This window comes from Camellia sinensis, chromosome 4 (genome assembly GCF_055761805.1).
Source record: "Camellia sinensis isolate YWXY chromosome 4, ASM5576180v1, whole genome shotgun sequence".
Classification (NCBI taxonomy): domain Eukaryota; kingdom Viridiplantae; phylum Streptophyta; class Magnoliopsida; order Ericales; family Theaceae; genus Camellia; species Camellia sinensis.
Genome location: NC_138964.1, coordinates 59,469,822 through 59,497,180, shown reverse-complemented (window position 1 = coordinate 59,497,180; position 27,359 = coordinate 59,469,822). Strand labels below are relative to the sequence as shown.

The 27,359-nt window shown below is 35.5% G+C and overlaps 1 protein-coding gene across 6 annotated transcripts; it reads left to right on the top strand.

Annotated features, from left to right (window-relative positions):
* The first annotated feature begins 2,946 nt into the window (after positions 1-2,946).
* On the top strand, positions 2,947-23,937 carry LOC114284348 (uncharacterized). 6 transcript variants are annotated; one of them, XM_082924997.1, is made up of 10 exons: positions 2,947-3,209; positions 9,988-10,038; positions 15,236-15,257; positions 15,394-15,508; positions 18,372-18,404; positions 21,053-21,178; positions 22,101-22,207; positions 22,294-22,365; positions 22,563-23,009; positions 23,610-23,937. In XM_082924997.1, the coding sequence occupies exons 1-9, from the start codon at positions 3,078-3,080 to the stop codon at positions 22,970-22,972; spliced, it is 1,068 nt and encodes a 355-aa protein (XP_082781123.1). In that variant the 5' UTR covers positions 2,947-3,077; the 3' UTR covers positions 22,973-23,009; positions 23,610-23,937. The 6 variants fall into 6 exon arrangements, with proteins under 6 accessions (XP_082781123.1, XP_082781125.1, XP_082781124.1 ...); XM_082924999.1 differs by having other exon boundaries at positions 23,589-23,937; XM_082924998.1 differs by having other exon boundaries at positions 23,532-23,937.
* Positions 23,938-27,359: the final 3,422 nt, after the last annotated feature.

Sequence of the window (27,359 nt, the reverse complement as noted above, 5' to 3'; positions counted from 1 at the left end):
GTCTCTTCCACCACTGCCTTCACCTCGGAATTGCTTTACCCAACATTGAATCTGCAATGCCGATGTCGAATATACGATGATGAGCCACTTTAGAATCCACCAAAGCTTTACGCCCAAGTTCCTCAGAATCCAGCGATAAACACCTCTTTCTTTTGTGAATGAAAGAATAAAACCAACCCTTGATGTTTGTTAATATGTAGTTCATTGATCAATCGATCACCATCTATACATCAATGAAACTCATATAAACCACCCTCCAATATAGAACACTTTGTATTTTACTTCTCTCTGAGAATCTAGATGGGTTCAACCCTAAAAACAGTGAATGACACACTTTATACTAAACAAAGCCACGAAGACCACTTAAGCGCACACTTTGCCGCTCGAGTAATGTGAGTAAAGGTGATGCTCACATATAGGCCAACCGCTTGATCTCAACATCCACCACTCAAGCGATGAAACATCTTTCCTACAAGTTCAGAACATAAGCAAAGATGCTGGATGAACCAGTTCACCACTCGAGCGCACAAAAGACTACTCAAATAGTGTGAGTAAAAGCGATGCTCACATATAGGCCAACTGCTCAAGCTCAACATCTACCACTCGAGCGATGAAACATCTTTTCTAGAAGTTCAAAATACAAGCAGAGATACTGGATGAACCAGTTCACCGCTTAAGCACACAAAAGACCGCTCAAGCAGCCAAACAACTGCCCCTCGATCCCGCTTGGGCGCTGCTCCCTGGACCCCTGCGAGCGGACTGGGCAGCTCGATCCCCATACTTAGTCAACGAAGTGACAAATAAGGAATGCTCAAGTTAAGATTTGAAATGTCAGTACAAACTCCTCTACACAGGCACAACTCGAGTTAGATTCACATCTAAACTCTCATAACTCACAGATACAATAGAGTAAATAAAAATACAACTAAATAGAGTTTTCACTGACGAGATTGTCAATTACAAAAACCTAATAACTTATTTCTCTATTACACATCAATCAATCACTTTTTCTTTCACACCTATTTATTCAACTACAAAACAATAATATAAATAAATAAATAAATCATTCCAAATTCCAAAACTTTTTTCAGAAAATTATTTTTTAAAATTGTTTCACAAAATTATTTTTTTAAATTGTTTCAAACCAAGCATGGCCATAATTTGATGTGATATTTATATAGTTCCTCCTTCATCTTCTTAGTAGGTATCGTAAAACCTGTTTTTCATAGATAAGTCGTAACAAATTGTCTGTTAAAGGTATTTCATTTTGCCCTTAACCGCCACGGTTCTTCTTCGGACCTTAAAATTTGCAATCAATGGCCACCAGGGTAAAAACACTTTGATAATCTTCTAGTGAAAAGTTCTAGAACTAAATTTATGTATATTTTTTTTCATTAAAAACGAAATCCTTCCCTACCAGTGGATATATACGATATTAATAAAATTGTTTCTTCAAATCCAAGGCACGAATCTGATTCTTTCACATTCTGCCTCTAATTAGCAATTTCCTATAAGATGTTGTCACTATCTTTAGTAATGCAAACGAATGAAATTAAGTGTTTGGATTGGTTTTTTTTGTTGATTTTTTATCATCTTTAGTAACTTTTTTTTTTATATAAAAAAAATTCAAAAAAAGTTATACTCGATTAAACGGACCAAAAATGTAAAAAAAAATTAAAATTAAAAATAAATTTTAAAAAATTCAATAAAGACAAAAAAAAAATCAAAAATTTCAAAAATATATATATAACTTTTTAATTAGATGTCAAACCAACCCTTAATTGTCAAAAGATATTAACTTCATATAGGTAAACCTAATACTATCCCTATTTTATTTTATGTGATCATTTTTATAAATGATGCACATTTTGGTTTATTTAAAATGTAAAAAAAAAAATAAATTAAATTAAATTAAAAAAGATTGCAAAAAATACAAAAGACAACAAACCAACAAATTTTAAAAAAAAAAAAAAAAAAAAAAAAAAAAAACCTTTATAATTAGATGCCAAACCAAGCCTAATATTAACCCATGTTCTATTTTATGTAATCATTCTTATAAAAGATGCACATTTTCATTTATTTTTCATTTGAACTGCATTAATTCAGGTAGAACTATTTCTAATTTAATATAATTGTTTATTTTGTATATATTGAACAAATTCAACAATGTAGACTCTATTAGCAATTTTGAGAAATTCCTTTGAAACTGATGTTCATTTACTAGAATAATTTTTGTCTAAATACTTTAGTAGCATAATGACCGGCATTCGAATGGATAAGATTTTTTTTTTTTCTTTCATAATTTAGGAAAAAATCACAAATGCTTTAGAAGGGAGCAATTGTAACATATATATGTACTAAGTGGTCAATTAATGAATTATCTATCTAATATTTTGATTTTTAATAATAAGGCACATGAATAACCCATCTAAAATAGTAATGAGATCTTTCAATTTAAAAGAAAGAAAGTTGTCCAAAAAATAATTAAAATTATGTAAGCTGAAGCTTGGTAGAAGGTTTGGAACTAACAAGTTAACTATAAGACAACATTTGAAAAATTCAGAATAATCAAGATTATGGTTAAAAAGACTAAAACATTTCTCACTCATGTTGATACAAAAAGGCATAATTCGAAAAATAAGTTCTCATTACCATAATATTCCCACAAAATGATTCTGAAAATTTTCAAAGTTCCTCCGATTAAAAGTTGTGTTATGCCCTTATATAGAAGCAAAAATCCATTCTTGTTTACATAATGAAAATTTATTTTCCATATATACTATTTAATTATACTTTATAATATATATATATATATATCATGTACATCACACGTGCATTACTTAAAAACAAAAGGTCAAAAAACAAAATATTGGTTTTCAATTTTTTCAAATAAAAAATAAATATAAAAATAACTTATCAAATACTTACGCAACTGATAAATCTCACATAGAAATTATTAGATAATTTATTAAGGTCCTGTTATGGACCGGCTCTGCCAGGCCGTAGTAGGCACGAGAGAAGAGTATAAATCACACGCAACATTGGCTGTTATGTAAAACGAACTATATAATATAATAATGCTTGTGACGTTATTCCACGTGGCAGGCGTCTGTAATCAATTCGGTACCCCTATCTCTTCTTCATCTTTGAAGCTCACTTATCGCTCTGCAATGGCTGCCTCTGTTCGAATTGCTGTCGTCGGAGATGTTGTGAGCTCTCTCTCTCTGTCTCTCCACTCTCTCTCCCTAACATTCTCTCTCTCTCTCTAACATTGTTTTTGGGTAACCAATATTAATTGGAGCTCATGTAAACCTAGTTTTGATATTTGGCTAATTTTTCTCTCTGCTCTCTATTTTGTGTCATTATTTCTCACCGAAGCATTTGCTAGATGAATTTGAGCCAAATCGTTGTTTCATTTTTTTATTTTTTATTTTGTATATTTATTGCTGACCAGGGCTTATATCTGAGAAAGTTTTGAATTGTTTGGAATTAAAATCTTTTACACATTATCTATCACTTTTGATTGCTAATATCATCATCATCTGACTTAACCCCCCCCCCCCCCCCCCCCAAAAAAAAAAAAAAACCTTTTTTTCTTTTTTCTTTTTTTTTTTTTTTATATTATCTCCATGTCAATTCTCTGCTACTCTCTGCTTTCAAGATTGCCACTGCAACTCCGTAACAGCTCATTTTGGATTGAGTGATTTGGGAAGAAATGAAAAAGAAAAGCATTTCTCTTATACGCTGTGTTTGGTTGGGGGTTTGGAAAGGGATTTAGAAAAAGAACGAGAAAAAAGGGTTGAAATGTGAATAAAATATACCTACATTTTACATAGTTTCACATACCTTTTTCCTTTCCTTTTCGAAATCCCTCTCCAAATTCCTCGACAAAACACAGCATTAGTGCATATCAATTATTCTGGAAAGGGGTGAGAAATAGAAAGAAATAGAGAGAAACTCATTTCTCTTATAATAGAAGTGAATAGTTGCAATTTCACTTCCCGAAACATTCCTACCTCTCATTTTAATCAAATCCAAGCTTCGACTTAGTCTTTCATCTAGGAGAACTCCATCTTCATATTTTGCTGTTCTCTTTGTCTACATATTGAGATCATGGCCAAGGGAAAGCAAGTTTTGGAAGATCCTGACTCCTATGGTGGTGAAGAAATGAAGAGTGTCATTCAGAAGAAGCATAATAATATCTCGCTGGAAACACTCATTTAGCTTTCTGATAATGCGGAGAGCCATAGATATGCCCTAGGTCTAGCTTTCATGAATGAATATGCAATACATCTTCAAAATTACTATCCTGGCATGGGCAGTAAATTTCTCTTTTATGATTTTGCTCTAGACTGGTCCAAGTGGCATCTCTCAAACCCTGTTGAAAACTGGCCAATCCCTAATGAGAACTGGACAAATTGGGTTGATAGGGTGGCTGATGCAAAAGGAGACTTATGGAAAGAGATTGGCATTTATGACGCTATAATGCTAAGCAAAATTAGAATTGAAATAGATAAACACCTATTCTTTGCTGCTCTCTTTTTCTGGTCGGTTCCCGCCAACTCATTTCATCTTAACTGCGGGATGATGAGTCCCACCATCTTGGACATAGCTGCACTAACAGGCCTTCATCTACATGGGGAAGAGGTTAGTGCTGTTTTTTCCACTGCCAAATTCCCGTGCCCTATCAGTTATTCTAAGACAATGACTGCTTATGACAAGTTCATAGACCTCAGCATTGACCCAAATGGTGTGACTGAAGACGAACATGTCAGGTTCCTAGTTATGTGGTTGAATAAGTTCCTTTTCTGCAATGCTTCTCATAAAATCACTAAGGATTATACTGAGCTGGCCATAGCCCTGGCTGCTGGTAGAAAACTTGCCTTAGCTCCTCTGGTTTTGTCCCATCTTTATAGGGTTCTAGCGGAGTTTCTGAACCGAAAATTCTAGAACACCGATGGGCCCTTTTGGCTGCTCCATCTCTGGCTGCAGGCCTACTTTCCAGAGATTGGCCCAATCATAGTTCCATGGTATGATGCTCCTACTTATGGCTTTATATATGCACTATCAACTCCACGGCCTAAGACTTTTGAAGAGTGTTTCACTTTCTTCTACTCCGAATGTGTCTCTAGGACCCCTATTCAATATACTCCATTCAGTTCTAGGACCAGGGGCCCTGATTGGTTCCTTGCCAGACCGAGGTTAGCTCCCCCTGAAGCTTGGGAAGAACATACTGAACTTTGGGCAAGTTACCTTATTGCTAGGGAATACACTTCAACTTGGTTGTTGATAATACATTTACCTAAGTGCGGAGTTGAGTACTATGCCCCAAATCAGCTAGCTCGGCAGTTCGGACTGACTCAATTTATCCCCATTCCGCCATATCAATTGGTCAACAGGCTCCTTGTACGCAGAGAAAAGTTTACCACCATTGAAGAAGTCGAAGGAATCAGTGATCAATCCAAAACTCTGAAGAAGAAGTTCAGAATGGAGGCCTTTCTGGAAGCTCCTCAGTCTTCCTTGTATTTTGATTTATGGTGGACACCCTACATTACCAAACTCAAGGCTGAGAAGATTGAGGATGTTCTTAAGAGGATTTCTCCTATTTCCATCCCTCCAACTGCTTCTCTGAAATTGGGTGAGGGATTGATTACTTCTAATCCCAGACCTGCTCAAATTGCTGGAAAGAAGAGAAGGAGAAGCAAACCTCTACTGAAAGGTACTTCTGAGTTCTGACTATAACTCCATTATAAATATGAGAAGTTTTTCAAATTTATATGGCACCCAAATGACCACAATGGAAGTCAAGCTGGCCAAAAGTGGGTCCAATATTAACTCTTCAGATCACCGAGTTATACCTGTGTTCTCCATTTCTATTATTTCAAAAATCGGCCTAATTCCCTTTTCTATTGGCTGCAGATACCATCTCCACCAAGATCCTGAAAATTAAGTCTGTGGAGATCAATGATGATGCACATGACCTCCAGAAGGTTGTCCTTCCAAAGGAACTGCAGCCACAGAAGAAGAGTGTTAAGGTAAAGACCAAAAGAGACCCATCAGTCAAGGTGCTAACCTGGGTTCCTTCATTCCAATCTACATATAGTGTTGCTATCGTAAGTTTCCCTGCCATCAATGTATAGAATCTAGTGCTAACTGGTATCTTTGTGTGAAGGATTCATTAGAGTTCAATCCTTCTGAAGAAGAAGGAAAGGAGAAGAAAAAAGGGAAGGATAAGAAAGAGAGGAAGAGAAAAGAAGAAAATAATAGCAATAAGGTAGAAGAGAGAGATAGATTAAAGAAGACAAAGAAAGATGCTAGTCTGAAAAAGATGCTAGTCTGAACGAATCAGCCAAAGAGAAGATCCTAGAAGTCTAGAAGGTTAACCTTGGGCATTCTTTACATGATGAGACCCTTTTGATTTTGGTGAAACAGGAAAATTCATCAACTAAGGATGATGAAACAACTACTACCCTCCATGCCAAGACTTCGGCAATTGGAGCTGAAACCACAGAACCAGTGGAACAAACCAATTACTCAGTCATGGTGTTTTCCTCCCTTCTCTCCAACAAGGTATTTATCTAATTAATTCCCATTTCGGCTGAAAATGATGAACATACTCTTGATTTCAACTGCATTATTTTTAGGTCCCATGTCCTATTAGCAAAGATGCTATCGAGAGTTCCAGTCCTGAGATTTCAAAAGAGCAAGTAAAAGAATCTGCTGATGATTTTATAGATCCGGATGTCTTTTTCTCTGAGCTGGAGGTTAAGGTTAATCCTGAAAGGTCAGAAGCTTCCACTGTCCAGCCTGAGGCTCTTGCTTGCACCATTTCCGTTTCTCAACCAAGTTCTAAAGCCGTTGAAAAAGCAAATGAGATCTCTAAGAATATTCTCCTAACTCCATTCAAGGATTTAGTACACCCTGACCGATGTATTGAGCTAGAATTGGTCCTTTCTACACTGCTTTGGGCCTCTGGTTTTAATCCAGAGCAATACGAGGCCTTGAGAAGGTTCAAGGAAGAATTCCCAGTCCTTACAGTTGACTACGAAGTCTCCAAGGCCACTCAAGAGAACTGTGAGGGCAAGCTCAATGCCATTGAAATTTTATCGACTGAGCTGGTGGAGGGATTGGTTAACTATAAGAAGATGAGGACCAGTAAGCAGAATTTAAAGGAGGAGCAAGATACCGAGGCTGAGATTCTTCAGCTGAAGATAAGGTTGGCTAAAGTGGTCAAAGAGGAGGAGGAACTGGAAAAGAAGATGCAGGAGCTAACTGAGATCACCTGTGCCAAAAATATTCAACATGAAAAAGCCAAGGTTCAGGTCACTGCTCTAATGGTCTGGAAAAGGAGAGCGGAATGGTTTCTAGCTTGAGCTGAAAAAACATGGGCCGAATTCAAGGCCATGTTTTCTTGACAATAGCCCACCTTGTATTTGCAGATATTATTTGCAGCTATATTTTGAATTGTCTTTCATCAATTTTACTAACCATGTCCAGCCTTCAATTTCATTATCCGTCTCTGTAGTATGAGCTAATGAGGTGACCATGCCACACTTCGTCATTTGCCCCCTCTTTAACAGCAGAAAACTTCTACAGTGTACCACATTGAACACATGATTCACATGTTAGAATCAACTTCAAGAGCTATTAGACCTGTACTCTCTGATTTTAGTTTCTGCTTGATGCTCTCGTTCTCCTGGCAAAGATTGGCCTGCCCCAGCCTGGTTTTCTGCAACTTCTTTTTTTCTTTCTGTTTTTTTTTTTTTTTTTTGGATTTTATTTTCTAGAATTTGTCCTAATTCAGGCCACATGATCCATCCATTGAATGTTTATTAAGTTCTTTTTAATATACATATATAGATATATATTTTTACTAGCGGTTGAGCACATGTAATGCGTGTGCACAGACTATGAGGAAGAGAAATGTTGCCTATTAGAAATTTTAAATCAAGTAAAGGCCAAAAATGGTGACAATTAAGTTATTAAATTGCATATAATATGCATGCATACACATGAAACCTTTTGATCACAATCAAAATAAAATAATAGAGAATAAAAATAAACCATACAGAGAGAGAGAGAGAGAGAGAGAGAGAGAGATTGTTGAACAGAGGAAAGAATTAGGATATGTATGAAGATTAAAAACAGATTAATAAGCCCTACTGTAGTCAATTAATGGGTGTGCAATTTGAATTGTCTGTTTAAAACTCATTGTTTTGGGCTTGGAAGCAATGGAAACGTATATATTTGAACTCTATTATTTATTATTAGAAAAAAAAAAAAAAAAAAAAAAAAACCTTACATTTTACATGGTTTTGTTTTGGCATATCTGATCCAACCCTTGCCCCCTAGCTTTGGCCTGTCACAAATTGGTTCTGGTTTTGTCCCCCTTCATTTCTGAAGTTTTTATTCTTTAAACAACTATTTTATCAATCACTCAGAATGCATTATTACTTTACAACTCCAAAGCACAAAATGACATTTACACCCTAAACACAATCCATACTTTTATATCTATATATATATACATACATATATATATGTATTGTGAAATAGAACCAAAAAAAAAAAAAAGGTGCAAGAAACCCAATTGATGACTTTGCAAACTAAGCTGCAATTACTCACCAAATAATGTATATAGTGCTTCAACCTCTTCAATCTTTTTGTTGTCATGGCCCTTCATCACTAAGGCAAGTCCTAAAACACATGAAACCCACTTATGTTTGGAGGATACAAAGGAAATAAAATAATCAATAAACAACTTGGTAATAGTATCCATGTTACAATGGAAAAACTGGGCAAATGTTCAGCTGTTGTGCTCATTCATTGGAGATCATTCTGCTGTTGTGGAAGGAAGTCATGCATCAGAACACCACCAAAAACACAGAGGGGAAGGGAATAGAAAGGGAAAACTGAAATGCTACGAAGCATGGACACGGATACGAATATGAACACGGGCAAGGAACACGGTAATTCAAAAAAATGGGGGCATGGATACGGTGGGGGACATGGCAAATTTTTTTTAATTTATTTTTATATATATTTGCTATGTAGATTAATATTATGTTACAAAACAATCAAAATTAATAAAAGCTAGAATTAATTCAATATATATATCACTATATTTAAATAAATTAATAGATTATCTATGTTTGGACACGCGTGTCCCCGAAGTGTCCCCAGAGTATCCCTACCAAAAAAAGAAAATAAAATTAAAGGGACATAGCCATGTCCCCAATGTGTCCCCGTGTCCATGCCATGTATCCGGCATGCCCCCTGCAAAAAAAAAAATAATAATAAAATTAAAGCATACGTGTCCCCGGCGTGTTCCCCTGTCTGACACTGCTGCGGCGCCTATTTTGAAGTGTCCATGCTTCAGAGCTGAAATGTCGCGGCAGTCTGATATATTTTTAGGGATTTTGAAACTAACTATAGAGCTTGGAAACCATTCTTTTCTCAACATGGGTCATCAGGGTGACTGTACATGTTTAGCCCTATTGGTTGAGGAGAAGAATAGATGCCACAACCATTAGATGGTATGGATTTTTTTGGGAGAAAAATTACTGTTACACAACTTCAAGGTTGAGTCTACACCAATTGGGGTGTTGGCTTTATGAAAGTATAGAAGATCAAATTTAACCTTTTGTATACCTGGCATAAAGTTCCTGAGAGTTCTTAGGCGGTGTTCTTCAATGGACCATGTGGCAGCTCCCAACCATGAGTGTTTAGGGTGCAAACACTTTTGGAATTTGTTTGCACTAGCTCTTATCTTCAAGGATGTCTTTCACTAAGCTGAACTTCTGTGTGTGTGCACGCACACACAGATACACTTGCAAATATAAGTATGTATGTATTCTATTTAGAAATTTTCGCACTGAATATTTTTATTGGCATAAGTCCAAGCTTTTGGGCCCCCTGTATGTATTTGTTTTGAATTACATGTTGAAAAAGTTTTATGGACAAAATATATGGACTTCTAACTTGAAGCATGATGATTGGAATCTACAAGAAGATACAAAGGCTCTTCAATTATTGCAGGTATTAATTTCTCTTCCTCTTGTTTACAATTGTATTGTTTGCTGATTGCAAGTTTCTTAAATTAATTATGAAAGAAATTGAGGTTTCTTAAATTTGAAGTAGGAACGCTTAATAATAAACTGACTTTCGAGAATAGGTCTGCATATATCAGTGTGTCCAATGTCCATCATCTTTTCACTTGATTAGTGGAATGAATTATTGCACATAATCCATTCATTAAACCTTTTTTTTAGATGTCTATGTTCTTGGTTATTTCCAACGTATTGTACCATGACTTTAAGTACCCTAGTCGAGTAGAAAGCTTGTGACTACATAAGTAAAAGGTTGGGGCAAGCCCATGTTTCTGGCTTAACGATTTTGAGGTGTGAACATTTGCATGATGAAGCCATGTTTTGGCATTGAAGAAAACGTGTTTCTTGCACTTATGGGAGGGAAATTTAGAACAGGTCCCACTTCTTACTTAATTAAAATTGTTTGCCCAGTAGCTTCTGTTTGAAGAAGTAGATAGCATAGTATTGTGTTTGCACCCATTTTTGCTAAATTTCCTGTGGATAGGGGTGATGGGCCGGTGGATGACACATTGCAGTAAAGTCAGATTTGGAGTCCTTCATTGGTAAAAGGATTGCGTGGCATAAAGAAGGTAGTTACGTGCATAAGATGCTGAAGGCGGTCATGGGGCAGCTGCAAGCAGTTACTGGTTTAGTGGCCTAGTTTATAGGAGGTTCCAATTATTGGAGAATTTTATTTTTTATTTTTTGTTTAATTTTTTTCTGTCGATGTAGTGCCCAAAATCGTGAGGGACACATGGCAGCATGGGGGAAAGTTTATTCAAATGAGGAATGTGAAGATGCATTGAATTTTGAAGGCTTAGAGGGGCTGAGGCAGTTTTCAGCAGTTAGAGAAGAGTGGCTTGTGGATTCTGAGTGGAGTCATGGGCCAGAGAAAGAAGGGCAAGTATAAGAGATGAAAAGTTTGCAGAGATGGGGATGATCAGCAACAACAACAAAACACTTAGCTTTTAGCATAGTTATATCTTAGGAGTAGTTGCTTGTATCTAGGAGTAGTCTCAAGCTAAGTCTTCTAGTTTGTAACCTTGTGAACCTTGATAGTTTCATTTTGAGATTGTCTTTGTTTACTTTGTAATTGTTGATTATTCCAGAGAAGTCCTTTTTGAAGCACGGATACTCGAAAAAAGGTGCCGTACGAGTATCAGATATGTATCGGATACGGATACTTGTCCAATACGGCGGGATACGTATCGGATACAGCAAATAAGTATCCGATTTATTTTTTTATATTTTTTTTAATTTCAGATACGGAAGGGATACGCAAGGGATACATCAAATAAGTAATAAGTATCCAATTTATTTTTTTTCCAATTTTTCCTTATTGTCTATATTTCATATTTTAATATGCCAAATAAGTAACTTTTTTTTTTTTTTTTCCAATTTTTTTCTTGTTTTATATTTATATTTATATTTTTTCAAAGGTCAATGCTCTCTCCTTCTTTCTCCCTCTCTTTTTATGTCTCTTCATATTCTATGGGGCGTGTATTGTCATTATTTATTCCCTTGTGATAGACCAATTTCTATTTTGTTAGCTTTGCTACAAGGGTTGCTCACTCATGTGTTAAAAAAATCACAATGTTGTTATTTGTTAATTTCTTTCTATTGCTCTTTTATTTTATTTTTTAATTTTGGATATTAGGACTTAATGCTATTGTTATCATTGCTTAATTTTGTTAGCTTATTGTTCTTTAAATTTCTTTGAATATTTGATCGAATCCTTATTGTTTGTTGTTAATTCTTTGTTAGTATGTCTGGTTATTAATTGATTGCTCTTTGATGAATATAAAATTCTCTTTTTGATATTAAGGAATTTAGTACTAAATATTTTATGAATGTACTCTTACATTATGTTTTATTTTATACATACTAGTATACTACATTACTAAAAATTATAAAAGAACATTATTTTACAAATGTATCATCGCCGTACCCATATCTTACTTTTTTAAGTTTTGTCGTATGTCGTATTTCCGTGTTTGTATCGTATCGTACATGTATCCCGTATCCATATCCGTGCTTCCTTTTTATCTAGGAGTAGTCTCAAGTTAAGTCTTCTAGTTTGTAACCTTGTGAACCTTGATAGTTTCATTTGAGATTGTCTTTGTTTCCTTTGTAACTGTTGATTGTTCCAAAGAAGTCCTTGTACTTTCAAGGCATTGAATCAATTACACAGTTGTTTGATCCTTTTGGTTGGTTGTTTGTTTAAATTGTTGTTAAGTCTCTGTCGATTATAGCCTTAACATAATTTTTACTAACACATTGCATCAGGGAAGAGAAACAGATCTAACCAGAATATCAATATGTGAGGAGAGAAGATAGTCCTGCTCTAGTTGAAGGGAACAAAAAGTTACTGCCTCCTCCCCCCATTCTCGCCCCCCCCCCCCCCCCCCCCAAAAAAAAAAAAGGAAAAAAATTTGGATTCTGCACTTACTTAATTGGTTTATATAATATTCCTTGATTGTGTATGATTCTGTCAATCATATATTTGTAAGGTTGCAAAATCAATGGAGCAAATAATATACCATCCGGTTTGCTTACAAGTTGGACAGGTGGGCAATTGGAGGTAGGAGAAAACAAGTTGGAATTAGCCCTTTTTGCCTTTTCGATTGTATTTGAAGCAATAAGGTATTTTGGATTCTTTTGCAGGCTGGTACTTAGGCAAGATTAATCCATCCCTTGATAGATGTATATTATTGAATTATTGACCACTAACTCATCTAAAAGCTTAAGCTATTAGAGAGAGGCAACTGTATTATTTATATGATATTCTCAACACACCCCCTCATGTGTGGCCGGGCTTTTCTTCGTGCACATGCAAGCATTTTTAATTATCAAGTAGACGGTGAGGTTTGAATACAGGATCTATTGCCTGCTTTAATACCATATTGAATTGTTGACCACCGACTCATATAAAATCTTAAGCTGTTAGAGAGAGGGGCAGTTTTATTATTTATATTATATTCTCAATAAATATATTTCTTATGTTGTAAATGCTATAATCGTGTACCACGTATTTAGATCACATCCACTTGTCTCCATTTGTTAAAAGTACTTTTCCTAATCCTAATCCCTTCCCTCCTCCTAAAGCATAATTATTATTATTATTATTATTATTATTATTATTATAAATTGATGACATTTGGATTTGTCTCGCACAATACATTATCACCTAAATAGAAAAAGTCTTTCAGGGTTAGCAAAAGAATTGCCAACTGCCTAAAACCACAACCCCACAACAATCTCCCTATTTGTGATAGGCATCCATCTACTGTTGTAAACAAGCAACCATACTGCAAGAAATTATATTTATTAAGAGAATTAAAATATTTTGTAAAATTTAAAATTATATCTTACAATAGGAAATAATCTCTAAAGTAATGGCTTGGGTATGGACTATTTAGATCACCTGAAATTCTGAAAACCTATCCATTAAATTAGCAGGCAAGCCCCATGTTGTTGGACCACATTCACGCAAGTTGGTAGCTTCTATTTGGATTTTATTAAGTCCATGATTTTGCAGAAGAAATAATGGGAAGGTAGCTTCACTTGTGTTTTAATTGTAATCTTGTAAAATGTTGTGCAAGTTGGTTTTAGGTGCATGTGTCTAGATTTTCTATGTGGAGAGCCATATTGTCACTGTGAATGGGAGATTGGCTCTTGTCTGGCTTTCCTCCTCTCCATGCCTTGCTCTGACATCGCTCCATGTGCTGTGTCCAGAATTGCACCATGACGCTTTTTCTCCACTTCGTGCCTTAATCTGATATTTGCTTCATGAGCCATGTTAATAATTGCACCCTGACACTATCATGCCTACCTACACTACACCTCAACTCTATACCCCCACTCGATGCCTTGCTTTGATATTGCTCCATGATCCACATTCAGAATTGCACCCTGATGCTTTCGTGCCTACCTATGCTGGGAGTTACGACTAGACTAAGGTCCCTCGGGTTGGTGCCACGACATGGGATGCCTGAGCGTACCAACCATGACCCATGCCTGGAGATGGTGTAATAGAGTCTCCAAACAACTCAAGTGAGGTTGGTTGCTTGGATTCTGTAAAGAAGGGCCATTATTTATAGCAGCCAGACCATGGAGGCTAGCTCACAACAAGTGCTAAACCCCCCAGAAAATGGTTAGAAGACCTTATTTGAAGTTCTGTTTCATGGTAGCCTGCAACTGATTTAGCTTTTGCTTCTAGGGGATCACATAGAAAAAATTTAGTGTCTGCTGGGCTAGAAATGAGGAACATACTCATTGCTCATTGGATTGCGACAATTGGTCTTCAGTTCACCAATAATCTTTACCGAAGTATGCACTTGAATTCTTTGTAATCAGAAGTATGCAAGACTTTTTCAAAGTATGCAGGACTTCTCCTGAATATAGAATTTTTTCTAAATATTTCAAACAATAGAAGATAGACAAGGATTACACCTTACACAATGTCAAAGTCCTTATTAATATGTTAACTTGATATATTGGATTATATGAATGGTTGGTGAATCCAAGTTGGACAATATATACAGTTTTGTTTGTCATTTTTTCTTCCCATGCAACCTACTCTTTTAAGTTGCTCATGGCAGAGGTAGATTCTCTCTCTCTCTCTCTCTCTCTCTCTCTCTCTCTCTCTCTCTCTCTCTCTCTCTCCAGCAACATTTTTTATCTCTATCTTGGTGTCTAAGTGAATCTTCCATCTGTTATCAGCTATTATGACTTAATAACCTTTGTTGCATATCCCTACTTGACATCAAAACTTTACATCAGTGACCTGGATAACTTGTCTGACAATTTTGTTGATGAACTGAAAATTTGAAATGTTATGTGGCTGTGCCATACTTGGTTAGAAGTACACACAAGCACACGCACACGCTCGTGACTGTATAATTAGCACTCCATGTTGAAGTAGTAACATATCGAAATTGGGTATTGACCTATGGAAGTGAAATTTATTTGAAATGTGCCATTAGTTTTGTTAAAAAAATGCGACTTTAAAATCACCAGTTTTATTTCTTATTCGCCAATTTTTTGCTTGTAAACTGTTTTAGTTTTACTATGATGTTAACCACCATATTCAATATCTTGCTTTTTATATCTTTTACCTATCTAACGTGCATTTATATGAAATGCAGCCAGATTTGGTGCTGTTTACAGGCAAGTCAATTTCTTTTTTGTTTATGCCCTTGATATGGTTGACACTTGATAGGCATCCTAGATGTTCTCTTCACTGCTTCAGTTCCAAGATGCTACAATAATACTTTTTCTTCTTTGCCTGGTTGGGCTTTGCCAGGTGATTTTGGAAATGAGAACGTTGAGGTTGTTAGAAGTATTGCGGAGCTAAAAGTTGCTAAAGCAGTTATATTGGGAAACCATGATGCCTGGAGTACTCAACAATTTGCTGAAAGGTAAGTCAACTGTATTGAAGTATTGGATTAGTTCGTGATGTGGACTGCATTAAGAATCAATGAGAACATGATCTGATTCCAAGCAAAATAATAATAATAATAATAAAACTAGAAAGCAAAAAACATGGTCTGATTTAGAAACAATTAGTAGTGCACTTAATTATACCATCTGGATAATATTTGATAATTTGGTTTAACTTGCATGGCGTATTTGCAGGCATTTTTTATTCAAGTTCCTGCTAACTTGTTCCAGTCTCTATATTTACCTCTTTCTGCATTAGCTCTAATGTATTTCTTTATTTCATATTATTTCCTTTGTTATTTCTCTTTTGATAGTTAAATTTGGCTCATATCATGTTCTCACAACCTTTTGAGATTTCATGCTGGTACTTATTTAATTAGGACTCTTGAATAGGGAGATCTAGTGTTCCACAAGCTGAGCTTTTTTGTTTTCTTTCAATAATTCTTCTGCTGTTTGCTGTCGCAGGCCCTCAAACACGCACACAACCCTCTACTTTCTTCCTTCCTTAGAATTGTAGCTTACAAACTTGCATTTCATATGAAAAAAGTTTCCAATCATTCTTTTGGCGTGTTCTCATGCGAGTCTTTCTTTAATAATATCATTGAGGAGCCTAATGGTCGTGAAAGCATTTTGACTATTGGCATTTATTTATCAAGTAAGGAGGCCTAATCACTATCTTTGTCCCCAATGGCGCATTTTGTGTAGGGGAAATGGGGAATCTTTGAATTATCTTTTCTTACATTGCCCAGTAGCTTTGCATCTTTTGCAACATTTGTTCTCCTTGGTCGGCGTACATTTGGTGGCCCTGTGGAAGTGTACTCAAATATTAATTATTGAATTCCAAGGTTTTGGTTTTAAGAAGAAAGTAAAAGTGCTGTGAAGATGTGTTGTTTTTTCAATATTTTGGGGTTTATGGTTGGAAAGAATTGCAAGGATCTTTGAGGACAAGTTTGGGGATGCGGAGCCGTTATGGGATAAAGTGTCTTATGGCATTGTTTTGCGCATCTTTATCCCTTCCTTTCAAAGGGGTTTTGCTTTTTTTTTTTTTTAAAAAAAATTTAGAGACTGGAAAAAATGGTTTGCGATGTATGGATGTCCTTGTAGTTGTCTGCATTCATTTAGGAGGACACCTTCCTTATTTATCAATAACATTACCTTTGTTGCCGATCAAAAAATTAAAAAAATTAAAAAAAATCGCAAATGGGATGGCCCTCCATTTCTGAAAAAAATATGGACATACAATTGAAAAGCTCAGTCCACATTTCTCCTTAAAATCCAGGTATTAAAGAAAGGGAATCTGGAGCCTTATAACCAGCACAAATGAGGCAACTTCAAGCAACGTGGGACACATTCCAACACACCCTCCTGGACCACAAGATACAATAGCCGGACAAACAGCACACCAATCACAGGTCCAACTAAGCTCTGATATCAAATTGAAAAGCTTAGCCCACATTTCCTCTTAAAACCCAGGTATTAAGGAGAGGAAATCTGGAGCCTTATAACCAACACAGATAGGGCAACTCCAGGCGATGTGGGACACATTCCACGTTTGTCCGGCTAGTGTATGTTGTGGTCCAGGAGAGTGTTGGAATGCGTCCCACATCGCCTAGAGTTGCCCCATCTGTGCTAGTTATAAGGCTCTAGTTTCCCTCTTCTTAACACCTGGGTTTTAAGGAGAAGTGTGGGCTGAGCTTTTCAATTTGGTATCGAAGCTTAATTGGGCCTATGACTAGTATGCGGTTTGATACTTGGGTTTTAAGGAGAGATGTGTGGGCTAGGCTTTTCAATTTGGTATTAGTGTTTGGTTGGGCCTGTGATTGATGTGCCGTTTGTCTGGCTAGGGTATGTTGTGGTCCAAAAAAGTGTGTTGAAATGTGTCCCACGTCGCCTGGAGTTACCCCATCTGTACTAGTTATAAGGTTTTAATTTTCCTCTCCTTAATACTTAGGTTTTAAGGAGAAGTGTGAGCTGGGCTTTTCAACTTGGTATCAGAGCTTGGTTGGGACTGTGATTGGTGTGTCATTTGTCCGGTTATTGTATGTTGTGGTCTAAGAGGGTGTATTGGAATGTGTCCTACATCACCTGGAATTGTCCCATATGTGTTGGTTATAAAAGGCTCTAGTTTCCATCTCCTTAACACCTGGGTTTTAAGGAGGAGTTTGGGCTGATACCAAATTGAAGAACTCTGCCTACATTTCTCCTTAAAACCGAGGTATTAAGGAGAGAGGATCTGGAGCCTTGTAACCAGTACAGATAGGGCAACTCTAGGCGATGTAGGACACATTCCAACACACCCTCCTGGACCACAAGATACAGTAGCCGGATAAACAGCACACTAGTCACAAGTCCAACCAAGCTCTGATACCAAATTGAAAAGCTCAGCTCACATTTCTCCTTAAAATCCAGGTATTAAGGAGAGGGAATATGGAGTTTTATAACTAGCACAGATGGGAAAGCTCCAGGCGATGTGAGATACATTCCAACACATACATGTGTATGATAAATAAGTGATGGCCTATACTGGAGTGGTCTTCTTCAAATAATATCAATTTCTTGTTTTAGGAGCCATTCATTATTACCGTTTTATTTTTTTCCCCCCATAATTTTTTCAAAACAAATATGCTAGATCATTATTTATTTATTTTGATAAGTACCAATATCTTAAATCATAAATGTAAATTATTGTTGTATAAGCAAGTATGAAGTACCCTTTCTTTCTCTTTTCAAGCGTACTTCAGATTCTAAAGTAGTTAGTTTTATGTTCAATGGGTAAAAAGTGTAAGTTTCAACTTATGATTCATTTTCTCGTTCTAATTACGTCATGGATTTGATTTTTAGGAGGAAGGACCGAGTCCAACTACAGCTGGAATGGTGAGCATATACTCTCTTTTTTTCTCATTAATATATGAAAGGGTTTAATTGCACATATTCTGAATGATTTATTGTTATATGATGCTTTATTATTTAAGAAATGCTAGAGAGCCCAAATTTTATACTCACAAATTCACTCACAATGGTGTGGCAAGAGAGTAGGGCCTATGTACTCGAATGTGTGACAAATCAAAAGTTGACACCTATTATGCCACGTCATTGTGAGTCAAATTTGGGAAGCATTTTTTGGGATCTCAAATATTTTCCTTATTATTTATTAACTTCTATATGTTCAGTATTTTCGGCATCTTCCTATCCTACCATCTATATCATACTAAAAATATTTGGCATTGCTTGTTGCAACTTCATATTTCCCGATGTCAACTAGTTAACCTTTGACCACCTTCTCTTTTACGTAATGTTTCCTTCTTTTGTGACAAATGGGATCACAAAAGAAGGCCATATAGTAAGCCAATGGGTGAAATTTTGGTATCTAGATAAGATCAAGGTCACATTTTCAGACTAAGACTAGAATGCATCCCAGGAAAACCACTACTGCAAGAAAGCAAATTGATTGGTTTAATTATCCAAGCAAACCATATAGTCATGGACAATATATAAATTTGAATTAAAATAGGGAAACCATGTGTTTGTGGCTTGGGGATCATTGAAAATCATTTTGAAGCCTCTTGAATAATGAAAACTTGATAGTCATAGGTGCTTTCAGGGTATAGGAAGATATTATGGAGGAGCATCCTGCACATCCATTGGCAATACCAAATGAAATAGCTATCGAATAACTAATCTTGTATTTTGATCTTGAAAGTGTTTGGTTTTTTACACTCAATTTATAGACACCGGGAGGTAAGATCCTGGGTGAGATCCTAGATGTAGATCGGGAGGTAAGATCCTACAAGTGAGATCCTGATCCTTGGCACACTCATGTGGTGATGTGTCACTACCATTTAATAGAGATAGACCCATGTACCTACACAACGCAAACCTAGGCTTGTTCATTTTCATGGAATTGACAACAACCTAAATCCTATCTCACTCTGCATCCTATAATCGGATTTTGTCTTAAACAAAAGTTGAAATAAAATTGAATTAGGAAAAAGTTGTAGTGCTATTTAGGTGTTTTTATTCTATTTAGGTGTTTTTATTCTGCGGGTAAGAGTCTTTTGTGTGTCAATAATTACCTTTCACTCTCATAATTAAAATGCTTATAAAATTGGCCCGATCTTTTGCTAAAAGATTTGATCAGAGTACAAAGATTCTATTGCATCTATTTTGGGTAAGTCATACTTATATAGATATAAAACACCGCCCAATTAGTACACATTAATGTGTGTTTGGGAGGGGAAAGATTGAGTACATATCTAACCTTTGACATATCATACTTATATAGATATACAAGATTTAAATTTACATCAAAATCTATTAAGACCAATCTCCTCAAGTGTCTCTATTCCATGGTTGTCAAAATCTAGATCCTGATCTTACAACATTTGGGCACAATTGATCCAGATCGTGTAAAAAATCCCTTACAAATAGGATCTTTCGATCCTAGTAATAGGATCTTGTAACATTATGGAATCCCGATCCGAATCCAATCCAATTTGTAAGCCTTGTTTTGTATTGTATGGCCTATTTTATTATAAATTTTATATTTGTTGTCTAAATACCAATTTATGTGGTCTAAATGAAAACAAACATTTTAAATATTACAGTAATTTAAGAAAACTAATTAGTCGGAAAAACAAACTCAGCCTTAGCAGAGTCTGAGGAGGGCAACATGTATGCAACTTTACCCCAATTTTTGGAGAGGATATTTTCGTGACAGGAATCCGCTCCACCAAGGATGCTAAAAACAAACCTTGTCATTCGGCCCAGCCGCTCTTTGAGTAGGCAATCGATTCTCATGTCCAACTTTATTAAATATTTTTCTTTCACTTTTTATGCATTATTGTAGATTGCAAAATGTTTTGTTATAAAGCTTTTCTTCTTCACCTTCTTTTTTGATGAAATGCAAAACTTTTACCTTCGACTTCGAGTTTTCCATTGTGTATTATTATATTTATATTTTACATGGAGTATTATATTTAATACAATATCTTCACTTCTTTTTGGTATAATTTAGGCTTATTCCATGTATACTTTTTATGAAATGTTTATTTAAATTAAATTATCATGTAATTACTATTTTTCGGTAGGATGTTACGATCTTTTATTTGATTCTACGATCTGATCCTGTAAATCTTCCAACGATCCAATAAAGGATCCCGATTTTAACAACCTTTCTCTATTCTTGTTTTGCATTGACAATTAATTCTCTGGATTCTTATGATTCTGTGATTGTTGGAGTTGGTTTATGATAATAATAAAATAATGAAATAGTGGATCTTCATTAATTTGTCAAATGCCATTTTTGACTCTGAAAATTCTACTCATAGAGTATTTTTACAGGAAGTTCCCAACCATAATGATTGGGCAGTGTCATTCTAGGAAATAAAAGCCACCTTGATGGATCATTATTCTAAATGACAAGACCCGTATCTGCTGCCTATTTCTGGATAAAATCTCTATATAGGTTTATATATAAATTAAATTTTAGTAGACAAATGACAATCCATTTTGTAAATGGTCAGCCTTGGCGAAGAGCATGTGGGCTATCAACGGCTGGATTATCCTATCTTAAAGCTAAGTATTGTTGGTGGACGGCCATTTTCTTGTGGTGGTGCGCAGTTGTTTAGGACAAGGCTGCTGGCTGCGAGGTTAGTTTTTTAGTCAAGCATATTACTTAGTTAGAGTCAGTTTTATTCTTCATTCTTGATCTCCTGTGACTACTCTGTAATGGTGCTAGTGCCTTTTTGACTTTTTATGCCTGATATCCTGTCTTGTAAGGTTTAGTGCTTTTTGTTTTCAGCCTCGAGAGCATCTTATTTCTGTTACTTCTTTTTCCTAACTTTCTTTAGGTTCCTTTAGTGTAACCAGATTGATGCATTAAAATAGACTTATCTGCACTTTGACTTTAATGTTGTTCCCTCAGATTTCAGTTGAACTTGCATTCACTTGTTGGATTCTTCTAATCTCTTCATAGGATATCCACTAGATTAAAAGCCAAGCAGCTTGCTTTTATCATGTGGATTAGGTTTTTGTGGCTAAATGCTGGTTCTAGGGTTGTTAAAGAAAACTGGTGGAACTAATAAAACGATTCGAATTGGTCCAAAGCATATGGTTTGGTCCAGTTTTTGAGAGGATAGTTAGGTTCCAAGTGATTAAAAACTGTTGGTTTGGAAAATGTTATAAAATTTTGATGTATCTGTACAGATTTTGTAAAAGTTATTTGGAAAATATTATAAAATTTTTAAGTATGGTTGTAAATATTTTGGAATGCTTTTATAGGTAGATATCAGTTTTTTCATTTAACTGAATAGTTTGAACTTTGAAGATTGTGATGAATTTTCTAGCCTATAATCATAGATTGAACCGGAATCAAGCCGCTTTGTTCTGTTTGGTTCCAAAAGTTCATGGATCAGTTTGGTTCCTAAATTTCTAGAACCGTTAATACTAGTTTGATACTTAGTTCACCTTAAAATTTTGAACCAAACCATGCGTGAACACCCCAATCTTCTTCTTTGACCTTTGTTATCATGGCGTGGATTGCAACTCATCAAATTTGAATTATCCTCTTAGATATGGCATCCATGACATAGAAGGAAGTGCAAAGAGAATCTATGAAGCTGCTTTAGGCACAACCGAGGGTCATTTGATTATATTTCTTGCTCATAATGGTCCCACAGGTGTATCACTCTACTAAAAATCTACCAGTTTCTCTAGGACAAACTGATCTCTTTATATTGATAATTCTCTAGTAATATCTTATCAGGTCTAGGTTCTAATGTGAACGACATCTGTGGGAGAGATTGGGTGTTTGGAGGTGGTGACCACGGTGATCCAGGTATGGATTTCTTTGTTTCATTAGGTTACCCATCAGCCAGCCCTATTAAAGGGAGGCAGGTTGACAGTAAATTGTTTCATTAATCCACTTTTTTACCAGTCAGATGTGATCTTTTTTTTCTTTTTTTTTTCTTTGTTTTTTGGTCAAGATGGATTACCATTTAATTATGATGTTTACACGAGCAATTTATGGTACAGACTTAGCACGTGCTATTTCCCAGTTGAAGGAGACGACCAAATTATCTATCCCTTTGGTTGTGTTTGGTCACATGCACAAAGAGCTGGCTTATGGAAATGGACTTCGAAAGATGATAGTGGTTGGGGCTGACAACACTATATACCTAAATGGTGCCATTGTTCCTAGAGTTAAAAGATTGGTGGCTGATGAACAAGCTACAAACAGCAAAACCTTAATGAATAATGAAACCTCAGTTTCTACACCAAATGCAATAGGCACAGTACGAGCTTTCACTTTGGTAGAGATATCGGATGGAAAATTGAAGAAGATAGCAGAAGCTTGGGTTTCTGTTGTCGGAGACAAGACAGCTTTAGAAGAGGAACACATACTATACAGCAGAGGTCCTGGAGGCACTGAGATTTCTGTGTAGTGGATTCCCTTTTAGCATGGCTTGTCATACACTTGAGGTAATTTAACCTTTTGTGTCCATTGCCCTTGCATAATCTATATATATTAAAGAGATGCATGCTTTCGATACCCATATGTATATTACTGTTTTGGCCCTTCATAGAAATATATTTTCTTTGTGCTATAGCATGTTACCTTGCAGCACTGATTTGTTGATCAAGTTGTGTTCCCTTGTTTCCCAAAATCTGAAACGCAATTGTGGTTATGATTCATAGAATCTTACGATTCACAATTCAATTCATATGATTCGGTTCGAGTTTCAAACAAAATGATTTGATTCGTGTAGTTGAATCATAAATTGAGTGAATGTTACTATTCCATTTTGATTCACTACAATTGATTGATTCATTATGATTTACTGCGATTTAAATATCTCAGTTTTGTTTGCATGTTACATGAAACAATGTCGTTTTCACAAAGGATAAAAAAATAATTAAAAAAAAAAGTGGTCAGCTAATTGTATTGATATATATTCCAAATATATATTTTTCATTGATATATATTTGGGTTGCTTCTCTCAGTCTGGTGTTTCCTCAGAGTTGTTTTTGCTGATAGACCTGAGTGCTGATTGATCACAGTGTTGTTTCTGCTGTTCTCAGATTTGGTGCTGAAGGGTTGGAGATTGCTCAGATTTTGGAGTATATTGCCACTCGGTTCTGTTTTGATGCTCAGTTTTTTGTGTGTTCTTCTTCTTAGTAGTTCTGTTGTTTTTCTTTGTTTTTTCCTTTGTTTTGCCTAGTTTGTTGGTTTCTCACCAACTAGGAGGTTGGAGCTTCTTCTAGCTCCAAGCTCTTCTTTATTGATGTAATTCGGTTATTTTCATCAATAAAGTTTTCTTTGCCGATCAAAAAAAAAACGTGGTGTATTTTTATATGTATATACACATAAAATTTTACTATTCATAATTCGATTTGGGATTTGATAACAGTGATTGTGATATCTATTGTGTATTATGTTTAATTCCCAGGTCATGAGATTGACTATTCTGTTGTTGATTTTTGTGTTGTAGGATAATATTTTTGATGATTTGATTGTAATTGCTTTACAGATATGATTTTCTTATCTTGTTAAATTATTGTTCTCATATGTGTTTATAAAAAGGTTGGTCCACATGAAAGTGATGATCTATTACTCAGAATTCCTAATTCCCAATATGTATGTGTATATATATATATGTATATGTTTTGTTTAAGAAGATTGGTAGGCAATGATCAAACAATGTGACACAATTCCTATATTTTATCTTTGGGTTTCTTTTAGACCTAGCTTTTTGTCAGTGCACCAAGTCCCAAGCATTCTATGGCCTTTTTTGACCCCAGTCTATTCCTTTGCACTTGAGCTTTCTTCCTTGAAAAAAAAATAAAGAAAAAAAAAATAAAGAAAAAGAAAGGGGTAACTGAGATGACAACTTGCTCCCACATCTTTGTTGGGTTATCCTAGGACATTCATAAAATTAATAAAGTCAAGTGACAATCTGACAGGTGGGTGTTTACAAATTAGATTGGCTCAGTTGTATTGAAAAAGTTAAAATCATAATTGAACCCTTTGAGCCTGTCTAATCGGATCAAATTATGGAAAAATTATTTTAGACTAGAAGTGCCACGAGACCATCGTTGTGTTTAATCATAATCTATCATATTTTTTCATATTCTCTAATTATTCAATATAAAATTATGGATCATATTTTTTTCACTAATCATAATACACTTAAGACATCACGTGACAATACTCTAAGACTATCAAATAACTTTTCATAAATGTCAGTGTGGTTGGATTCAGTTCACAGTCTAAAAATTAAAAATTAAAGATATAATATATCTATATAATAAAACAGAACGAATTTTGAAAATATATAAAATGTATTAGAGAAGCATTTCTTTTGAATGGTTGAGATCAACTCTAAAAATATATTAACAGTGCAGATCAGTGTGATTCCCCCTCAAACCCTCTCTGCTCTCTTTCTCTCTCTCTCTCTCTCTCTCTATCTATCTCTCCCACGTCTGCCCAGACACGCCTGCTTTCAGTACCACACACATTCTCTTCAACTCCCTCTCTACACGTTCTCTCTCATCCTCCTCATCCCAAAAGCCTCTGATGCCATACCTCTCCCTCTGTACCTAACCAATTGCATTTTCTTCACGCTCTTCTTCTCTGTGGCCTACTACCTCCTCCACTTCCTTGCTTCTCCTCCACCTCCACCTCTGTCATTGTTAATTGCACCACCTCCCTCCTGTGACCAAACTGATACATCCGCTGGCTGTGCTTTCGGGGTGGTTTCTGGTTCGATTCCCATACAACCCTTCGGATTTCAATTTACAACTCGCAAGGGGTAAGTTTTCAATTTACTCCTTCAATTTCTACACAGACTTTGCTCTCTCTTTAGCTTTCTCTCTCATCTGTGGTGGCTTCATGATAAATAGGTATGGTTCAATCACGGCAATGTCCGGGTCTCATTTGTTTTAAATTGGGATAGTTCATGTGTGCGATGACGATAATTAGATACTAATTTCTATTATTTTATTAGGGTTTTGGGATGAAATCGATTATAATTTCTATTTTTTTTATATTTTTTTTTTGTTCAAATTTTATGTTGTATAAAATAAGATATGGGTAGCGATTGCTATGCATATGCATATCTGTTTTACGTAACACAGGCCCTCCATCATTGCAATCCTTAATTAGAAATGAGAAGTAGAGTGGCAATGGGGGTGAAGAAAAGTGTTGATATGTTGGCTTATATTGCCATGACCATAACATATTTGATAGTTTGCCTATGAGAGACCTACCACAATGATCGAACACTGTTCTGCCCTGAGTTACCGCTTCTCGATTGTCAAAATAGCACACACACTTGCTCTAAAAGACATGCACAGGTCCGTGAGTTGCATATTTCACTAATCACAGAAACATGATTTGGCTACCATTGTGAATATAGTTTGCATGTGTAATTTGCTTTTTATTACATTCTTGCTTTTAGTTTGCATGTGAATATAGTTTGCATGTGTCTCACAATTTGCATAAACATTTTCATATGCGTGGATATTGATTACTATGCATATATTCTTGGGTGCAACACCCCTGTATAGCTTTGGGGTTATTGTTATGTGAATTCCAAGTCTAGGGTTCTATAGGGGTGTTTCAACAGATCAATTTGGTTGTTCCTCTTTTCTCAATTTCTTTTTTTAAAGTCTGAAATTTTACTTTCCTGTATGATCCAAAGGTTTAGTCTTGGAATTCTTGGCTGATGACTGATGGCTAGGTCTGTTATCCATTTTACTAAAGCACTGCTCATACTCTTTTCACTGCCAATGCACTATTGGTACTGCTTCAACCCACCACTACCACCAACCAATTCACACTATAGCTTTGTCCACAGGCTTGCATAAAACATTATTTGGCAAATTTCTACCCATCATCTTCTGCAAATTTCTACAAATTTACATATGAATGTCTAAACTGTATTCACATTTTTTTTTCTTTTCTCTGCTCTTGCCTTCCTCCGTTGTTTTTACTTTTGCCTCTTCCCTTCTTAGGGTTTAGGGTTTAGGGTTTACCGAAACCACATGGAAGAAGTGATCAAGTTCTTTCAAACCCAAGACAAGGTAATGACATCCATTGTTACTACTTATACATACAAAGCTGAGTGTATAGCACTATAATGCTAGGACAAAAATATTGCATCTTCAATTTTATAGCAGCTATCATCTTAAAATGTTTGGTGTTCAACTGTTTTGGAATATCATAAACTTTTCCGAAGATTACTCTGTAGAGAGTTTTTGGCACACATTCAAATTTATTATTTTTTTTAGCAATACATGTTCAAATTTTTCCTCGCAAGGTAAGATTGTCAATTTCCTCTTTCCCTTACAACCCTTCTCGATTTCAGTATTGCAGTTTGAAATTAAACCTATTTTTCCTTAACCTTTTGGTATGATGATGTTGAGAGTGGAATGAACAAGAGCCTAATTATAAAGGAATTGTTTGAGAGTGGAATGAAATTGTTGTCATTATCTTGTGAAGTAATATTTTCCTGTCATTGTCCTTTGAAATTAAACCTATTTTTCCTTAACCTTTTGGTATGATGATGTTGAGAGTGGAATGAACAAGAGCCTAATTATAAAGGCATTGCAGTTTCTTCAATTTCATTTTGGTTTCAGTTTGAGAGTGGAATTGTTGCCATTGTCCTGTGAAGTAATATTTTCCTATCATTGTCCTTTGAACGTTGCAAACATACTAATTCTTGATGTGCTTGAATTTTGTATGCCTAATTATAAAGGCATTGTTTGAGAGTGGAATTAAGTTGTTGTCATTGTCCTGTGAAGTAATATTTTCATGTCATGGAGGAGATA

Excerpts from the sequence above, each read along its gene's own strand:
- LOC114284348 (XM_028227253.2), top strand. Across the intron at positions 5,720-5,919 it reads AAGCAAACCTCTACTGAAAG|ATACCATCTCCACCAAGATC; the intron begins GTACTTCTGAGT and ends TATTGGCTGCAG. Across the intron at positions 6,571-6,644 it reads CCTCCCTTCTCTCCAACAAG|GTCCCATGTCCTATTAGCAA; the intron begins GTATTTATCTAA and ends CATTATTTTTAG.